This window comes from Lucilia sericata, unplaced genomic scaffold (genome assembly GCF_015586225.1).
Source record: "Lucilia sericata isolate MDLA Ls3-8-SP2 unplaced genomic scaffold, ASM1558622v1 Contig000679F_arrow, whole genome shotgun sequence".
In the NCBI taxonomy this organism is placed as follows: Eukaryota; Metazoa; Arthropoda; class Insecta; order Diptera; family Calliphoridae; genus Lucilia; species Lucilia sericata.
Genome location: NW_023994683.1, coordinates 145,212 through 165,989, shown reverse-complemented (window position 1 = coordinate 165,989; position 20,778 = coordinate 145,212). Strand labels below are relative to the sequence as shown.

At 29.9% G+C, this 20,778-nt stretch overlaps 2 protein-coding genes across 3 annotated transcripts; one reads left to right on the top strand and one right to left on the bottom strand.

The window, feature by feature from the left end:
• The first annotated feature begins 854 nt into the window (after nt 1-854).
• LOC119607237 (multidrug resistance-associated protein 4) lies at nt 855-13,352 on the top strand. 2 transcript variants are annotated; one of them, XM_037961080.1, is made up of 13 exons: nt 855-1,332; nt 5,524-5,728; nt 5,789-5,920; nt 5,985-6,151; nt 8,309-8,568; nt 8,640-9,479; nt 9,539-10,246; nt 10,309-10,599; nt 11,041-11,395; nt 11,456-11,686; nt 11,747-12,279; nt 12,348-12,508; nt 12,571-13,352. In XM_037961080.1, exons 2-13 carry the CDS (start codon nt 5,544-5,546, stop codon nt 12,824-12,826), a joined length of 4,119 nt encoding a protein of 1,372 aa, XP_037817008.1. In that variant the 5' UTR covers nt 855-1,332; nt 5,524-5,543; the 3' UTR covers nt 12,827-13,352. The 2 variants fall into 2 exon arrangements, with proteins under 2 accessions (XP_037817008.1, XP_037817010.1); XM_037961082.1 differs by lacking the exon at nt 855-1,332 and adding an exon at nt 1,604-1,622.
• Nucleotides 13,353-14,359: 1,007 nt separating this feature from the next.
• Nucleotides 14,360-20,547, bottom strand: LOC119607238 (myosin-11). The gene is made up of 6 exons (XM_037961083.1): nt 20,286-20,547; nt 18,840-20,227; nt 18,510-18,633; nt 15,802-18,442; nt 15,160-15,743; nt 14,360-15,096 (listed from the first exon to the last, which is right to left on the bottom strand). Exons 1-6 carry the CDS (start codon nt 20,409-20,411, stop codon nt 14,692-14,694), a joined length of 5,268 nt encoding a protein of 1,755 aa, XP_037817011.1. The 5' UTR covers nt 20,412-20,547; the 3' UTR covers nt 14,360-14,691.
• Nucleotides 20,548-20,778: the final 231 nt, after the last annotated feature.

The window sequence follows — 20,778 nt, the reverse complement described above, 5'->3', positions numbered from 1 at the left end:
ATTCTATTCTGATTCAATTAAACCTTATTCACCGGATATCTGCCTAAACAATGTCGATTTGATAAAACATGAGAAATTTCTGACTAAATAGTAATGATTCCATGCAGAACCGATAATAGTTTTGGAGATAAGTTTGATAATTTTTCTGTATCTATTTACATATAAACTGAACAAACTACATTTTCACACCTTTTTTTGTAGTAAATTAACAAACATTTTTAGCTTAAATTGAACAGTAAATTAAATTAGAGTTAATTTAAATAAAATTAGACAGACTGATTGGTATAATAATAAACAAAAAAAGTTACCATTAGTAGAAAAATAAATGTGAAATGAAATTGTAATGTCAATTTAGTATTTTTCGATCATTGATCAGTCAATGAATTGTTATTAATATTTAAATCATTTCAAATTTGTGTTTAAATCTGATATGATAGTTAAGATATGATTGTACAAATTATAATTGTATTGTTTTAAATTTCATTAACATTATTGATTCAATGCAGACTTATTTGCAATTGATGTCATTGATTAACAATGGGCACTTTTTTACTTTATATAAAAATCGATTAACTATTTAATTAATCGAATAATTTTGTTCAATAATGACTCATGACCAATTAATGGCATTAAAATTACAAGAAAAAGAAATTGTAAAAATAAAACACGCAAAATTGTTTTTAATCATCTCTTCATACATCAAACAATAACACAACCAATACTTTGGAGCGGCATCAAACTCAAACCCAAAATCAGATCAAACATGTTGGTACCGTCTTAGTTTTCTCTTGTTTATTTACAAATCATAAAACAAATTACCAACACTTTTTGGTTTTGCAAATCAGTTGCGTCTGGTGTGTTTAAGGAAAATGTTGTGTTCGCTGGCTGGGTGGGAATTTGGCGGTAGAAACTAGTAGCGTGCTTGTAATTAATATTATTAATGTGACGGTGACTGGTTGACTTGACTCTCGTCATAGTGTTCAATATAAAAATAACCTGTTGGGCGGATAAAGGAAAATAATTGTAGTTTTTCTAGCGAAAACAAAAATGTGAAAAAATCAATTGAATACAAAAAGTTTTGTGTTTTATACAACATTTCATTCAATTTAATAGTTAAACTATTATTTTATTAAACTAATTTAACTAGAATCTACATATTAAAAGTTTTTCCGTTGAAATTCCATTACACAATTTTTAGTTATACAAAAGGAAAAAAAAAACAAGAAAATATAAAGAAAAAAAAACAACATATGAGTTAAAAATTCGGTCACATAAATGCTACGTATCGTATTGAATCGAGAGTTGTTGTGTTTGGTGTTTGTTCATTAAGTTGTAAGTGTGCGAGAATGAAAGAGTAAATTTGTGTATATTTTAATAAAAAGAGTATTAAAGATGAAAAAACAAATAAAAATTGCATTATTTTAATTTCTTTTTTTGTTAAATTAATATCTAAGTAGCTGACATTAATGTAAACTATAAAGGGTTATTATAATAATACCTAAAGTCATATAGAAACAGTTATTATGGATGATAAGAAATGATTCCTAACAGAATTAAAATTGTGACATTTTCATTAATCAGTCGAGAGTTTATGAGTGTTAAGAAAAAACGGCGCGAAATATGTATGTAAATATTAATAATAAAACTTATTCTGATAAACTATTGCAGCTGTTTATTTATCTAACAAATACATTTACAATTTTATAGAAGTTTTTTTTTCTTCAGCACTAGCAAAAAAAAAACTATTATTTAAATTGAATTTATGGATACTTTTTAATTAAATTTTCTCTGCAATAAATTTTGTTTTTATTATACTTTTTCCACTCACTTAATTGATGTGAATTGTTTGAAATAGAATTTAGTTTGAACTCGAAATTTCTGGGTAAATTTTTAAATTTTTTAGTTCAAATATTGAAAATGTAGTAAAAGCAACTAGAACAGCTGTTGCAAAAGCAGACAGGTAAAGTGAATAATAGAGAGAACATTATCACAGGTATAAACATTACATTAAAAAATTGACAAAGAACCTTAGGATTAATAAGGTTCGTTGTATTCTTTCAATACTTTTAGCATGTTTGTTAATCTGAGATGTTTTAGATTTGATTCTTGTCTCAAGGAAATATTGTGTTTTAATTGGGCTTAAACTTCAGACGAACACTTTGTTTTATTTCTTTATTTGTTGGAGCAATATGAACCATTGTTTAGAGTAGACCCGATCTTCTTTTGATAAGCCAACATCAATACATTAAATATACATACATATTTTAATTAAGTGAAGAGGATTGGAACTCGCGTACTTGGAACTACCTTTGAATAGCCTCACCCTTAAAAACTCTATAAACAAACAGGAAAATGACTGAATGCAAGATCAGAAAAGGCTTGCAGCCCTTTACATCAAAACATACATTATATGTATATGAAAACAACGTAATTGACGTTATGCAGATATTAGCTGATTGAACATTCGATCGTTCGGAGTATTGAATCAATCTATCCAATGACTTTTAAAAATTCCACAGAGAGAATCACATCTCCCAAAGAATTATTTCAAAAGTTTTCTATTTGACAGCTTGTGTTTGTTCCTATTCTCCCCCACTGCATGTGCAGCAAGATGACTAAACGTTTTTTTTTCGAAATTGAAAATGCATAACAATGTCTAGACTTAAGCAAAAAATGCAATACATTTTTCTTATCTTCTTTGTAATCCTAACAAAGGTAGTAACAATAGCGTGAAAATATTTGATGATGTCACAATGCTAAATTCTTACTAAATATTTATCAAACACATAACAAATACCGTAAATATGTGTGTAAATTTACAATATTAGATTAACAAATTTATGACGTTGAAGTACGATAACCCAGAAAAGTGTTAACCCGATTAATTTATTAACCTTGTACAAATATTGATAGCAGAATATGTGACAAAGAAAATGTACATACTATTAAGGTGACCTAATGTAGATTGTTGAGGCCTCAGTTAAGGCCAATTTGCTATAAAGAGGGAAATTTCTAAAAAAATAGAAAAATAATTATTTTTTTAAAGAAAGTTCTAAGAAGAGAATTTTTCGAAAATCTTCCATGAAATGAAAGAAATTTTTGAAAAAGCTCTACAAAAAAGATAATCTTTTGAAAATTTTCTTTTTCAAAATCAATATTGATTTTGTCCTTCCGTTTATAACACATCGCAATATTGGTCATAGACCCACAAAACTATATATATTCTGGGTCCTTATTAAATTCTAAGACGATTTAGGGTTGAAATTTTCCACAAATAGTTCTTACAGGTAAAGAATATCGGTCCTCGTTTTTGGATAGCCCACATACAAGTGAACCCCCGAAAAACATATAAGCCAAAATCTCTACCAAATTTTATGATTTTTGGTCCATAAATGACCCTACCCCCATATAAGGTCCCCTTCAGAAAACGACTATAACGCTCATTACTGGCTTAAAAATGCAAATATAGCGCTAAAATTCGACTAAGTTTTTTTTTAAATTTTCTATAAAAAGAAACATTTTCAAAAAATTTATATAAAAAAGAAAATTTTTCGAAAAAATTCTATAAAAATGAGAAATCTACGAAAATTATCTGTAAAAAAAGAGGACTTTTTGAAAATTTTCTATAAAAATGAGAAATTTTTGAAGATTTTCTATAAAAAAAAATAATTTTTATTTAAATTTTTTATAAAAATGAAATATTTTCGAAATAAAAAGAGAAATTTAAAAATATGTCCCATAAAAATTCCGAAATATGAAAAAATTAAACATTTTATTAAGAGAAAATTTTTGAAAATTTTCAAATAAAAAAGGGTTTTTCTATAAAAAAAATAATTTTGAAAAACTTTCTATAAAAATAGAAAATATCTAAAATCTTTCTATATAAAAGATTTCTACAAAAAGACAGAAATATTTCTAAAATTTGTTTCAAGAATTTCTCTCTTAGATTCTTTCAAAAGGGAAACATTTTCTTAAAGGGAAATTTCCGATAATTTTTTAAAAATGAGACTTTTTCGAAATTTTTCTATAAAAAAGAAATTTTTTCCAAAAACATTTTTTAATTTTTGGAAAATTTTCTTAAAAAGAGAATTTTTAAAACATATTTTTTAAAAAAAGATAACTTTTACTAAAAAAGACATTTGTTAGTTAGTTTGAAAGAAAGATGTATATGTATATTATATCAAATCTGAAGAAATACACCTAGGCCTCCACCGGGCCTGTTGTGTGCTCCTTTACCAGTTTTTTCTCGACCTCCGGTCTAACAGACTATAACACAAATATACAATAGGAAATGTACAAATAGAAATGTTTCATTTCCTGAAAATAAAGAAGAAATTATTTATAAAATTTTAGAAATATAAAGAAAAGAGCTTGAATTCAAAAAAGCTGCTTGAATAACTTAAAATTTGACTTCCCCTGTTAATTTGTTTTTCAAATTTAATTACGTCACCAAAATAAAACGCTTTTAAAATATTTATAATATATAATGGAATTGAACTGAAGTTACAGTAACCTACACTTGTAAAAGTAGAATTTACTTGTTTTCTCTTAAAATCCCCAAAAACAGGTGGAAACATATAAAAATGATTGATAATAATTTAGTCCGTGATTACGAACATTTCATACACATCGTAAATATTTTGTTTTATTTCTTTTATAAATATTATTTAACCTATTAATAACACTGTCTGTGGATTTTGTCAAAAAAAGATAAAGTTATTGACTTTCATTTATAATTGTTTATGATTTGCCAAATAATTAAATATCATTAAAATTCTTATCTAAAAAAAATACTTGTTTGATTTGGCAAGTTATACGTAAATTGCACACAAAGTACAATGACTTTAATTCTTATGTTTGCAATAAGCTAACAAAAGAGGACATAAACCAAATATTTTAATAAAAAGAAATATACTTATGGAAGCATAATTAAAATAGAAAAAAACATTTTAATTAAACGCAAAAACAAAGAAGTACTTTTGTGACAATCATAAATCAAATAAAATTATTGTTAAATTTAAAGAATTTTTGTACAATGATCACACTCATTGCAATTTAGGTTAAAATACAAGGTCTTTGCAGACCACGCTTTTATGAGTTGCGATGATTTGATGAAATGTAATGGAGCGTTGTACTGTAAACAGAAAAAAAAAATTTACTCATTTTGGTGATAAGAATATAATTTGCATATGTGTTGTTAGTATTTGTATATTAAATTATTTGGATTACATTAGATTAAAGCTTTTTTATATATTATTATTATATGGCACATTTTATTTACAAGATGTCTAGGAACTGACTAACATTAACATAAACAGCAAGCGGATCGGCTTAGGCAAACGAATAGGCAATAAAACAAATCACTACAAATTATAAACATAATTATCTGTGTCATAAACTAATATTTGTTCTCAATTATGTACAGCGGAGTTTGATTGTTATCTGACAAAAAATAAAGGGTTGTCAGGCAGATATGATAAACTGTTAATTAATATATATAATTTTCTCTTTATTTTTTAATAGCTTTTAGAATTTAAAACATTATGGATAGCTCAACAAAACCACAAAAAGAAAATCCCCGCAGATATGCAAATATATTGTCACAATTAATTTTTGGTTGGTCTATACCTTTGCTGTATAAAGGCTCGCGCAAGGGTCTTAATACAGAAGATTTAACAAAATGTTTACCAGAAGATTATTCCGAAGAACTGGGAGATGAATTAGAAAGGTAAAGTATTACTTTATTAAGTTAAATAAGAAATTCCTTTAACTTTTATTAGTTTTACAGACACTGGTATAAAGAAGTAGAAAATGCTCGTTCTAAGAATCGTCAACCTCTATTGCGCAATGCTATACTTAAGACCTTTTGGCGTTCAGCTATTGTAGATGGTTTAATAAGTCTTATTTATATTATCATCAAGTGAGTAGAATTTCAATATTTTCCTATTAATTGTTTATTTATTTTATCTTCTATAAAATTTCAGATCTCTTATACCCGCTGTTTTGGCTCAATTATTGCTGCAATTTCAAAAGCCCATCAATAGCATAAACAATACATTTGATAACCAGTTGTCTTATGATAATTTGACGACGAACCATCGTAGTACTCGTTCTATTGGAGATATTTCAATTAATAACAACAATGAGGGCAGTAAGTAACTAGCGTAAACATATTTGTTGATTTAATAACATAACAATTGAATACTCGTTCGTTTGTAGTAATAATGACGATCAGGGTGTTGATAAGAAATTATTAATTTACTATGTTATTGTTATCGAAAAACTAAACCAAATTCTTCTTTTTTATAAATAACTTCTTCCACTAAATAAGATTTTGTTTAGATACGAATAGATATAGTTTGGGTGGAAACTTTTTTCAAATGTTTACTTAAAGTGTTTGTTTATTGTATTCATATATAAATACATAGGTGTGTTTTAGCTAAATATTTATAATTGTAATTTAATCCGCAAATAGTACTTCAATTATTACCTTAATCGTAACAGCTAATCAAAGAATTGCTGTTAAGCTTTAAGTCCTTAAAGATTAATTAGTCCAAATTATTACAAATTGTTTTAAATGTTACATTTTATAAGTATTCCCGTTCTAAAAATACATACTAGTGTATTAGTTTTATTATTTATTTGTTTTTATTGGACATTTTATATATAAATATAACTAGAACAAAAAGTGCAAACAAAGATTATCAAACATTTTAAGGCTTGGCTACAAATTAAACAGCTTTTCAAAATATCATATAACAACGCTCTTCTATACTATTGAAAATCTATAAATCAAATAAATTTGCCAACTTGTAATTTGAGATTTTTTTTAGTTTAAACAAAAGAAAGCAAATTTTTTTAAACAAATGTTTATTTTTATAAGAAGCGGTATTATTTATACTTAGAGTAAAATTCCAAGTTTTCCGAAAGTCAGCAAAAAGTTATACTAAAGGGAAATCATTAATTCAATTTAAATTTTGCTTTAAAGTTTATTTTGTTTAAACAAAACAATTCTTATAAAAATAAATGCTATTTAGTTTGTAATAAATTTTGTTTATAAAAATGTATTTCATTTGCTTTTAGAACAGAATTGGATGTTTCTGAAATCGCCAAATGATTCAAAATTTTCTTGGATTCTCTCTTCAAGTCAACAAAATAACAAACCAATTAAAATTCTGAAATTATTCTAAAACTACATGAAAATTCCTTGAAAATCTTGAAAATTTATTAAAAAAATTAAGTTCGAAATTAATAAAATATAATAAATTTAGTCTCAAAGTCTTATATTTTGAAATCAATTTCAAATTTTCGTAAATATCTTAAAAATTCATAGAACATTTAAATTTTTTAAAAAAATTTCAGTTCGAAATTAAAAAAGTTTAATAAAAATGGCCTCAAATAAAACTAAAATTATATTTTTGATAATTTTCAAGTTTTGTTATTATTTTAAAGCTTTTCGTACACAAGTTTGAATTTTCGAAATTAATTTCGAACTTTCGAAAATATCTTGAAAACTTTATAGTTTGAAACTACCTTGAAAAAACTTTAAAATTAATGAAAAATTTAAAATTTGTTCCAACATTTGTTAGTTCGAATTTGTAAACTGCAAAATAAGAATCCTAGCGATTTGGTTTGAATTTTCGAAAATATTTAAAAAAGCTTATATTTTGAAACTACATTAAAAAAAACTTTAAAAATGCATGAAAATTTCAAAATTATTTTCAACTTTTGTATGTTCGAATTTGAAAACTGCAAGAAATTGAGCCTTAAATTAAAGTAAAATTATAATTTTTAACAATTCTGTGATTTAGACTTAATTTTAAAAGATTTTAAAATTTTTCGAACATAAGTTCGAATTTTCGAAAATATCTTAAAAAGCTTATATTCAAAATATAAGCTTTTTAAGACATTGAAAATATTTTTTAACTACATTGAAAATATAAAAATATTCTTTGAAATTCATGAAAAAGTAAAAAAAAAAATCGAAATTAAAAAACAGTTTTTTAAGAAATCGCAAGATTTTAGGAAATTAATTTGAATATTGGAAAATGACTTAAAAACACTATACATATTCTGTATCTTTATTGAAAACACTTTAAAATTTATGATAATTTCAAAGTTATTTTCAATATTTTTAAGCTCGAAATTTAAAATTTTAGAAATAGACCACATATGCAAAAAAATCTTCCCGATTCAGAGATTATTAAAAAGTTTATTTTCGAAAATAAATTTGAATTTTCGAAGATATGTATTTTCAAAATCTTAAGATTAACCATTATAACAAAATTTTACCTTTTTCTATTCTTAGACAGTTTAAATGCTTTAGATATCAATGGGAAAACTTCGAATACTCAAAACGTCAATACTGTGGGTCCAGTTAGTAACCAAACATTTGCTGAAGGTTTTACGGATGGCATACAAGCCATATGGTATGATGTTAACTCCTTGGGAGCTATACTAGTACTATCCACACTGCTAGGATGCTTTCTTATACATCATGTGGATTTAAGGCAAAGATTAATGGGTGCACGTATGCGTATAGCCTGCTGTTCATTAATATATCGCAAGGTAGGTAAAAAAAACATTTAAAATATGTATGTAGATTACAAATTAACAATATTGTTCTACTTACTTTACAGACAATCAGTCTCTCCATGAAAGCTGCTGGTCAGACCCCGGCTGGTTATCTTATCAATCTTTTGTCCAATGATGTCAATCGTTTAGATTATGGTTTCATTTTTGTGCACTGGATATGGATTATGCCTCTACAGGCTGTACTTATTTGTTATTTAATATCACTAAAAATTGGTCTGGCTGCAGTGGTGGGTGTTGTGGGTTTACTTTTGAAAACTATTCCCGTTCAGACAGGTCTCAGTAAATTGGCCTCTAAATTGCGCATGAAAATCGCTGAAAGAACCGATGCTAGGGTGGGCATAATGAATGAGCTAGTGCAGGGTATACAGGTTATAAAAATGTATGCCTGGGAGAAGCCATTTCAGAATGTCGTCAAAGAAGCTCGACGTAAAGAAATCAAACAGATTCGTTATGCTTCCTATTTGCGTGGTTTCTATTTGAGTACCATGGTCTTCACCGAACGTTCTACGCTTTATATTACAATAGCTGCTGCTGTTCTTATGGGTAATATGATTTCTGCCGATATAGTCTTTTCGGCGGCGGGTTATTACAATATCCTACAATTGGTGGCTGCCATTTGGTATCCATTGGCTGTGTCATTTGGTGCTGAAGCTTTAGTATCACTGAAACGTATACAAACATATCTGCAGCAGGAAGGTTGTGATGATAAACCAGCTGCTATTACTTATAAAAGTAATAATGAGGGCGATAAAGAAGCTGTGGTACTTAAACAGGTGGGCGCAAATTGGGATCTTGCGAAGCCTAACAAAACTTTAGAGGATATTAATTTAGTTATACCCAAAGGACAATTGTGTGCTGTTATAGGCCCAGTAGGAGCGGGAAAGGTAATTTGTGAACAAATATAAAACCAGAAATAGAAAATTTTAATAATTTATCTCCTTAGAGCTCTATTATACAACTTATTTTGGGTGAACTTCCCATAACAGATGGTGAAGTAGTGGTGCAGGGTGATTTATCTTATGCGGCCCAAGAACCCTGGCTTTTTACCGGCACCGTGCGCAATAACATATTATTTGGCGAAAATTATGATCGCAAACGTTACAGAGATGTTACTAGATGTTGTGCCTTAACCACGGATTTCGAACAATTACAAAATGGTGATAAAACCATAGTGGGCGAAAGAGGAGCTTCTTTATCGGGAGGTCAAAGAGCTCGTATTAGTTTGGCTCGTGCTATTTATAAACCCGCCTCGGTTTATCTATTGGATGACCCCTTAAGTGCGGTAGATGCCCATGTGGGCCGCCATTTATTTGATGAAGTTATTGGTCCCAAGGGACGTTTAGCTGGCGAGAAGGCTACACGTATTTTGGTTACCCATCAAGTTCACTTTCTAACTGAAGCTGATTGGATTGTTATTATGGAAAATGGTAAAATATCCCGACAGGGTACTTACAACGATTTGATATCTAGTGAATTGGATTTTGCCAAATTACTGGAACGTCCTAAACTAACAAAGGGAGACAGCAGTTCTGCTTCGGAAGATCAAACGACATATGAAGAAGATGATGATATACCCTTTATGGATGGTCAATATGATGCCGGTTATCAGCCAATACGCAGATCAAGTACCAGCTCGTTTTCAAGAAAATCGGTAGGTTTGGTGAATTTGTACAAATAGAAACATAGTTTACAGAGTTTTGACTACCCTTGCAGGATAGTTTAGATCGTGAAGTCGTCGATACTAAGGAAGCCGCCGAAGAACAGGCTGAAGGTGGTGTTAGTGGTAGAGTTTGGAAGGAATATTTCCATGCTGGTTGTTCTCTAATGGGTTTCTGTTTTATGGTTTTTGTTATGATAATATCACAACTTGTGTGCAGTGGTTCGGATTTTTTTGTTAATATCTGGACGCAACAGGAATATTTACGTTCCACAAACCAGCCCACTGTTCTAACAACCTATGAGTGTCTCTATATTTATGGAGCTTTAATAATTGCTGTAGTAGTGGTAAGTTTAAAAATTTCGACAAAGAGCGATTTTTTCAAAAATTTATCTTTAAAAATAAATTTTATGAAAGAGAAGTTCTTAAAAACTTAACTTTCTAAAGAAAATTTTCGAAATTTTCTATTTTTATAGAAAAAAATCTATTTTTAAAAGAAAATTTTCGAAACTTTCTTTTTTATAGAAATTTTCTCTTTTTTATAGAAAATTTTAAACTTTCTCTTTTTATGGAAAAATTTCAACATTTTTTCATTTTATGGAAAATTTTCAAAATTTTCTCTTTTTATAAAATTTTTTTTTTAAATAAATTTCTAAAAAACTTCACAAAAGAGAGTATTTCTCCAAAAGAAAGAGAGAATTTTTGAAACACTTTTTAAATTGTAAAAATTTCATAGAAAATTTGTTTAATTTCACAAATGTTCAATATTTATTTTTAAAATCTTTCAGATGACTACCTTCCGTGGCTTTCTGTTCTTTAAAATCTGCATGCACGCTTCCAAAGTGCTGCATGATCGCATGTTCTGTTCGATACTTAATGCCACTATGCGTTTCTTTGATCAAAATCCCTCGGGTCGTATATTGAATCGTTTCTCGAAAGATATGGGTGCCATAGATGAATTTTTACCAAAAGCTATGATGGATTTCATACAAATAGCATTGGTTATGTTTGGTATATTAATTGTGATATGTATAGTAAATCCCATTTTGTTATTGGCCATATTGATAGTGGCCATTATAGATATGTTGATATTGAAGGTGTATTTGAGACCTTCACAAGATCTTAAACGTCTGGAGGGAATATGTAAGTGTTTTGTTTGTTATTATAAAATGTTTGTTTATCTTCAACCTTCCTTAAACTTAGGTCGTAGTCCTGTGTTTTCTCATTTATCTGCCACTTTATCGGGCATAGCCACCATTAGATCTCGTAATTTACAGGATACCGTTGCCAAAGAATTTGATAATTTACAAGATGTTCATAGCAGTGTTTGGCAATTGACCATGGCTTCGAATACCGCTTTGGGTTTGTGGTTAGATTGTGTTAGCTGTTGTTTTTTAACCTCGGTTACTTTCAGTTTTATACTTTTAAGTGGACGTAAGTATTGCAGCAAAACTATTTTATTGATGAAACTAATTTAATGGAATTCTTTTACAGAAACCTATAGCGGTAACATGGGTTTGGCTATATCTCAGGCCATGATACTCACCGGCATGGTTCAATATGGTGTGCGCCAAGTGGCTGAATCTCTACAACAAATGACCAGTGTGGAACGTGTTCTACAATACACCGATCTGGAACAGGAGAGTACGGTAACAAAATTGCCTCCTTCAAATTGGCCTACTCATGGTCTTGTTGAATTTCGTCACATGTATTGCCGTTATGATCCCAATGGTGAACCTGTTTTAAAGGACTTAAACATTGTTATACAACCAGCCTGGAAAGTGGGCATTGTTGGTCGTACGGGTGCTGGTAAATCTTCTCTAATTGGTGTACTTTTCCGTTTGGCTTACATTGAGGGTGGTATTATCATAGATGGCATAGATACGGGTGATATTACTTTAGAATCTTTACGTTCGAAAATTTCTATTATACCACAAGATCCGGTATTGTTTTCGGCTACTATACGTTATAATTTGGATCCTTTTGAAAAGTATTCTGATGCAGATATATGGAAAGCTTTAGAAGATGTTAGTAAATTTTTTCTATTTGTTTTAAGGCAGTAACATTATTTTTTTATGTGTTTGTTTTATTTTAGGTGGAATTAAAATCCGCTATACCCGGTCTGGATTTCATGGTTACCGAACGTGGCAGTAATTTTAGTGTGGGCCAACGTCAACTAATCTGTTTGGCCAGAGCGGTTTTGCGTAATAATAAAATTTTAGTTTTAGACGAAGCTACTGCCAATGTAGATCCACAGTAAGTAATTCGGAAATATTTATACAAAATTTTACTAAATTCCTAATATATTACTATTCCAGAACTGATGCCCTTATACAACGTGCTATACGTGTTAAATTTAAACATTGTACTGTACTTACCGTAGCCCATCGTTTACAGACCGTCATGGATTCGGATCGTATATTGGTAATGGATAACGGTTGTGCTCGAGAATTTGATGTGCCTCATTTACTATTGAAAAATCCCAGTGGAGCTTTAAGACAAATGGTTGAAGCTACCGGCAATGAAGCTGAAAATCTTAAAAAGATGGCCAGTAAAGCTCATAAAAGTACTTAGTAATTAAAAAACATAAGGTACTTAATATATAAGTACTTATCAGAAGCATTTATACTCCAAAGATGTTTAATAGGAAAAAGCTTCATAAATATATGGCGAATTTATTTTACTATTATACTGGTACTTAGCTAAAATGTCCATTTTAATAATACTAAAAAAAATGAAACAGTTCAAACAAGAATATTTTTATAACAATCATTAATTAAAAGAAAGTTTTATATGTATATTTTTTTATAACATCATTATCAAATATTATTATAATGTAAAAACATTTTCAACAACATTTTAATTTGTATTTTACATTTAATTGGTTTATAATTGTTTACTAGTATTTTTTTTTGCTTTTAAAATAAGTTGAAAACATAAGGGAATGTATAATAATTATGTAATAAGTTTATAAAATTTTATGTTATTACTAAATAACGTGTTCAGAAAAAAAACTCATACAATCATAGATGATGATCATCAATCATCATTTAAAACAAAATATCAACAAATAAATATGTATTTAAAAAAAATCTTCAAACTTTTGTTTAAAAACTTAATTGAGTTTAAGATTAAACTTAAAAATATATAGTGCATTTTAAATAGTTATTAAAAATAATTGAAATACTCAAAGAGAGATTGAATGAAAACTATTTTGAACAGAATATATAATAAACTGTTTTTTAAATTTTTAAAAATTTGGGTTCTTACGGAATTAGATTTGAAAGAAGAAGCTTTAGTTTTCTTTTATTTTAAAGAATATATATTTCTTTAGAGAAAAAAATTTTTAAAAATAGAGAATTTTTTTATATTTTTTTGAAAATTGAAAAAAATAGATTTTTCGAATTTGTTTTCATATACAGAATTCTTTCGAGTGCTTTGTAAAAGAAAATTTTCTCTAAAATTGAATTTTTCTTTAAAAATTAAAATATTAAAAAATTTTCTATTTGAATGAAAATTTTCAAAAAAAAAAAAGAACTATCAAACATTTTTTTTCGAAAATTTTCTATTTGAAAGAGAATTTTCCAAAAAAAATTATTTAAAAGAGAATTTTCCAAAAATTTTTTATTCAAAAGAGATTTTTTCGAAGTTTATAAAAGAGACCAACTTTAAAAGAGAATTGTAAAAAACATTTTTTTTAATTTTTTTGTAAAAGTGAAATGTTCTATATAGGAGAATTTTCTATAAGAGAAATTTCTTTGAAAATTTGCTATAAGAGAAATTTTTTTGAAAAATTTCTATAAGATAATTTTTTTGAAAATTTTCTATAACAGACATTTTTTGAAAATGTTCTATAAGAGAAATTTTTTGAAAATTTTCTATAAGAGAAATTTTTTGAAAATTTTGTATAAGAGAAATTTTTTTGAAAATTTCATTTTCAAAAAATGTCTTTAAGAAAAAGAAGTTTTTAAATGTCTTTAAGAAAGAGAAGTTTTTGAAAAATTTCTATAAAAAATAAATTTCCAAAAAGTTTCCAAAAAGACAAATTTCCAAAAAAAATCTACAAAAAGAGAAATTTCCAAAAATTTTCTATGAAAAGAGAAATTTTAAAAAGTTTCTATAAAAAGGAGAAATTCCAAAAAATTTCTATTAATAAAGAGAAATTTCCAAAAATTTTCTAAAAGGAGAGTTATTAACAAAAGTAACTTTTAGTCAAAAAATCTCAATCTCCAAAGAAAAAAGTCTGTTTTAAACGATAGTACATTTGAAAAAATGTACTATTTGAAAAAGAACCTTATTTTTGTTTATCCTTTTTGCCTCAAATCACTTAACTATAGAAAATCTCTTTGCTTACCAACTACCGCAACTAATGCTTAACAACATTTTTATAAACAAAATCAGCTACCAAGAAAAAATACTCTCATCAGCAACTGCCAACGTTATTCAGAACTTTGATCAGCTTTATCACCATCACTTGTAAAGAAACGTACCGAACGATCCTGATAATGTACCGAAGATAAACGACTTTCTCCCGAAAATAATTGACTTGAGCCATTAGAACGACTGCTGGTAGAGGAATGTGTTTGTGAAGATTGCATAGGTACTGGAGTCGAAGTCTTTTGGCGATCCAAAGTCATAGCACCAGATTTACTAGCTGCACCTGGTGTACGAGGTGTTAGAGAACCAATAAGGGAATGTAAAAAATGACTACGTAAGGATTCATCACTGCTGGAGTTGCTGCTGGATCCTGTGATATTAGCATGTTTTAGAAGTTCTCGTGTTAGAAAATCACGCAAATTTAAAGCTTGACCCGTGCCCTTAGAGCTGTCATCTAAAGAGGCCGCCTTAAGGGAAATATTGATTAAAACTTTTCATTTGAAAGGTTTTTTATTTTTTTCTTAACTTACCCTTAAAGCGGAATTAGCTATGGCAGAAGCATTTGCTGATGTTGTGGTACTACTTAAAATCTTTATCTCTTTTGATTTTCTTCTCACTTCACCCGGCCATTGTTGTACCATTCTTTTTAAATCTGCATCTAATAAATCACTAGTGTTGCCCGATGTAGATAATTTATCTACGCCACTTTCTGCGGCCACAATCTCCTGAAAAAAGGCTGCATCTTTATGGGCTGTAGAAGAAAATATTTGTTGTTGTTTAGTTTCGCTGTAACGAAATGAATTTTTTAAAATTTTTCTTCTTTTAAGTTCTGCTTCTATGTCTAGCGAAGCTGTATCATCGGTGTTGGTTCTAGTGGGTTCTTCAGTAATGTTTTCCAAACTTTCTGTATCCAATAGTTGTTCTTGTTCTGCAGATAACTTAGAAGCATTGCTTTTCATATACTCTCGTACCGCCGGAAAATTGCGAGGATTTATACCACTTATGCGCAATTGTGCTAAAGATTCTTCCATTGTTTCACCTAGATTATGATCAGTTTCGGTTAAATGTTGTATGTAGGCGGAAATAGAGGGGAATTCGGTATATTGTGGAGGATCTGAATGAAATTAAAAGTTTAAAACTTAAGTTTGAATTTGTCCAAAAAAATAACTTACTTGCTGGTGAACGATTTGTTTGTAGACACTCCAAAAATGTGGTAAATTCCTGTTGCAATAGTACACTTTGTTCCGGATTTAGTTGTGTAATATCCAAATCCAACTGCTTTATGTATTGTTCAAATGTGGGAAACTTTACTGGCTGTTGAGAAGCAGTATCCGAGGCATTTTCACGATCATCTGTGGTAGATTGCCCAGCAGCTGTATTAATACGTGATGTAGCCGGTGTATCTACCTCTAAAATGGTAGATAACTCATGTGCTAATTCCTCCTCCGGCAATTGAGGACTAAAACGTTTGAGTGTGGGTGGTGGTTTCAGTTTTCGTACCGGTTGTGGCATAGTACTTTCAGAAGAAGTTTGTGAAATGGGTTCCTGATCGATGCGATTCTCTAGTGCTGTAATGGGACGTGATTCGGCTATGCCACTATCACGACTGGCAGTGATTTGTTTGTTCTTATCGGCAGATGTTAATTTCGGCATTTCATGCAGAGTGTCCGAACTGCGGGATTGCTTATTATGTGTGGTCTCCTCTGAGCTAGAACTTACACGTGTTAGATCCTCTTGATCATTACGTGTACTAGATTTACCTTCAGGTAGTTCAAGATATTCGGTCGATTGTCTACCATTGTCACTGACCGAACTAAGTGTGACTTCTAAAAGGCGCTGTTTTTCTTCGCGTACACGATTGATCAATTCCGTTAGTTCAGCTATACGATGAGTACAATTTTCCGTAAGTTTAGCATAACGAGCAATTTGGGAATCGGGTACATTTTTACTAGAATCTGCTGAGAGTCTAGCATCAATGGCTTTATCTGATTTTTGTATGGAACGTTGTGGAAGTTTTAAAGATTTCAATGATTCTTTATCATCACTTGAGTAGTGGGAAGAGAGACTTTTACCCAAATCTTTAAGCAAATTTTCAGTTGATAATTTGCTGTCAACTGTTTTGCTATTGCTGGTCAAAGGTTTTCCTATTTGCTGATTAATATTATCTTTAGTAGACTTTTTAGTTTTCTCTTCAATTTTACTATTTTTAAACAATTTATCGGTTTTTGTTTTCTCTTTACTTTCCGTCTTATCTTGAGTTTTCTTATTTTTATTACCAGAAGTTTGACCTTTCAATCTTTTACGCCATATATCATCAAACATTCTCATGCTATTCTCTAGAGAAACATTATTTTGTGTTCTCATAGATTGTTCCAGATCTTTAATAAAACTTCTATTTTCTTCCATAAAATTGTGTATGCTAATAAGACGCTCATCTGAAATCAAAGTATCAGAATTGGTAATATTCCCTGTTGTATTAATAATACTAGAACCGGGAGTTTCAATTTCTGAAGAGCTTACTCCCAATTTTTCCACCGCATTACGCGACATGCCCAGTAAACGTTGTACATATTGCGCTATTAGGGGATTTATGCGAGCCGGTTGATTAGATCTGGGTGTGTCAAAGGGTTCTAAGGAAATTTCTGATTCTACGGTTTTATCCTGCTTAGAAGTTGTTTGCTTTACTTGCGGTTCTTTAACCGTTTTCGATTGCTGTCTTTCTTTAGCTATTTGTTTTGTTAAATCATCTATTTTATTGGGCATTTCTGAGGGCAAACTCATATAAGAAGTTGAGTTAGAATCATAAGAATTTTGCCTTCTTAAAACTCCCTGCCCTACAAGAGGCTTTGCAGAGGGAGTTTTCTTTTTAGGTGTATGTTTTTTGGTTTGAGGACTTCTTATTAATGTTGACAATTTGCTGGGACTTTTTTTGGCTAACATTTTTCTTTTAGGTTTTTGTGGTATTTTAACACATTTAGTTTCTCCTTTTACGGTTATTATAATTTCTAAAGGATTTTCTCCTGAAGCACAGATAACATTTTCTTTATTATTAGAACTTTCTTCGGAATTTTCACTTTTATCTTTAGCCGAAGATGAGGAAGTTTCTTCCTGTTCCTCTTTACTTTTATTGCGTTTTATATCTTTTTTGTTGCTGTTATTATTTAACTTATTTTGTTGCTTTTGTAATTCATAAAACTCTCTTACCTTCTGCTCTAATATGGCTTCTTTAGCTTGTAACTCCTTTTCTCTTGTTTTTAAAGGTTTGCTTTCCTTAACGTTTCCATTTGTCAATAACTGTTCCCTCTCTTTACGCATTTCGCTTATACTATCAATAACTTGTCTAAGATTTTCCTCTTTCGAGGAAAATTTAGCATTATCGTCTTGCTTTCTTAACCTTTTAGATTCACTTTCATTTTTCAATTCTTCTACCAAAGAAGTGCGAAGTTGATCTAAACGTTTAAGTAGATTTTGTAGCCTTTTTTGCTTAGTTTCACTTTGTGTAGCTTCATTGCTTTGTAAATCCTGCTTAACAAGTCTACTTTGATCGTCTACATAGCCCAAGAGTATGGAGCAACAACTGTCACTGGAAACATCATCGGCCGGCAAAGGTTTATTGTTAAGAGCAGCCACATTTAATTCATTAACCAAGTTGCTTGTTTTGGCAGTTGATTTAGGTTTGTTAATATTTTGTTCGGTATTATTTAGTTCAGAACATGTTATTATTGTAGGCCTTTGCAGTAACTTTTCCACGGCCGTATTCATTTTACTTTCTTTACGTAATTGTTTATCAGCGAATAAATGTAATTGATTTTCCTGTAAGTTTAAGGGGAATTAAATTTTCATAATCTTATAGAATTTGTTTAAGTTTAGAGGTAATTACATTTGTAGGCAGTTGATTGGGATATTCTCGTGTAAGAGCTTCTAATTTTTCCGTCAATTCATTGCAATCGCGTCTTACTTGTTCACGTTCCAAGGCTTTCTGCCCTCGTTCTTCCATTTGTTGGCTATTTAAAGGATTCATATTCGTTTTTAGCAAAATAAATAATTTTAAACTATCTATCTATCTATCTATCTATCTATCTATCTATCTATCTATCTATCTATCTATCTATCTATCTATCTATCTATCTATCTATCTATCTATCTATCTATCTATCTACCTATCTATCTATCTATCTATCTATCTATCTATCTATCTATTTTTACTTACCATCTTTTCAAAGCCTCCAACTGCCTTTCTCTTTCTCTCTGCTTTTCCAGTTCAGCTTGTTCCATTGCTGTGGGTTGCGTTTGATCTCCTTGTCTTTGTACACTTACCGCTGCTGGAGCCTGATCTCGTTCTTTTGCTAACTTACTATTGTAATCATAAAATTGCACACGACCGGAACTACTGCTGCCACTCGCAATTGCTGTATTGCTTTTAGTCGTGGCTGTGAAAGATGTTGCCGGCTGTGTATGGTCAGTTATAGTTCTAGAAGACTTTGAAGTAGCACTTGCTTTACGTGGTGACTGGGGTTGTGGTCGTACTAATGGTTGCCGTTGGGGAACTTCTCTTATTTGTTTTCTCGGTGATAAATGAGGAGTTATGGATGTAGATGTTGCCTGAGAAACAGGAGGACAAGTTGTTCCTTGATTTATATCTGCCGTTGATAGTTCATTTCCCTGTTGCTTTTTAACTAAATCTGAAATAATGGTAAAACGTTTCTCTTTTGATGCAGCGGCTTTATCAATTTGAGATTTTTCTTGCACAGATTTATTAACTTCCACTTTCTTGGCTGTTGATTCACTAGACAAAGTGTTAGTTGTGCTTGATTGTTGTATAGAAGGATTTTCACAAGTATTTTCCTTTTCTTTTTGTGCCTTGCGTGGACTAACCCTTATTACACTACTAAATTGTCTATTATATTCGGCATGTTTGTCTTTAACTTCGGCTGGAGCACTTATAGTTACCGAATCATCGGTGCCTACTTCAACATCTAAATATACTGCTGGGGTTTTAATTAAACACTTATTTTTTGTGGGCACAAACATGGAAGTTTGAGTAGCTTGAGTATTACTAAGGGATGATGAAGTACTATCACAAGTTGAACTAAATGAAAATGATGTTTGAGGCAAAGTAGTTTGTTCCTTGTAACCCTCATCTTCACATTCCGATTCACTGGAAGAAAAACTTAAATCTCTTTTACGTTTGTAGGCCTCATCGTTTATATGGGTTTCATCTGTTTGGGTGCAAGTACATTTAAATTGTTTGTTGGCACTAGCATTTAGCGTTTGTTGGCATACACAGGATTTTTGGCAACTAAATTGTACTTTTCCTGGTTGTGATTTCCTAGCGGCCATTTGTTTTTTGAAATCCTTATAAGTCCCTTGTTTTTGTTTCTCGGCTCTTTGTTCATTTTCCCTTTTGGCCGCCTGATGGGCTGTACCAATTTGAAATATAGCTTCACGATATTCCTCACCTTTACGCTGTAAAGCATGCTGGCGCCAACATTCCAGTTCTTTTTCCTTAATAGCCTGTAATTTTTGCAATTCTCGCTTTTTCTCCTCGTTGACTTCATCACGTATCTTTTTGGCCAACTTCTTGGATTCTTCGCGTACCTTTGAAATAATAATAATTTAATATAACTTCCTAATTATTTAGATAGTTCACTTGAACCTGCAAAAGACGCAACTTTCTCCTTTCTTTTTCCTCTGCCTTCCTAATTTCTTTTGGATCGTCCAGTATGGAATAGGGACGACAATGTTTGGCAAATTTTCCATTAACTGTGATATTCACCGACATTTCTTAATATATTGCATTTAATTTTTTGTACTTTTAAAGGATTTTTTGGAAGATTTTCTGGTCAACAATCAAAATTATTTGCAACACAACAAAAAGGAGGAGTAGGAAAAAATTTGAAATGTTGTGGCATTTTATTACAGAGTTGTATTTTCCAGCTCCAGGGTTACCTAGTGATGGGTGTTTTATGCAAATAATTTAAAGTTACCGTATCGATAAGCAAACAGTGTTTCTTTTAAAAATAAACGGTTAATTGTTTTGAAAGTTTAATTGAAATTATGCCAAGATAATTGGTTATAAATAGAGAGAACATCAACTGAATTAGAAGAAAATTTTTAATTTATATGTTCTTTGTTATTATGTATTTGCT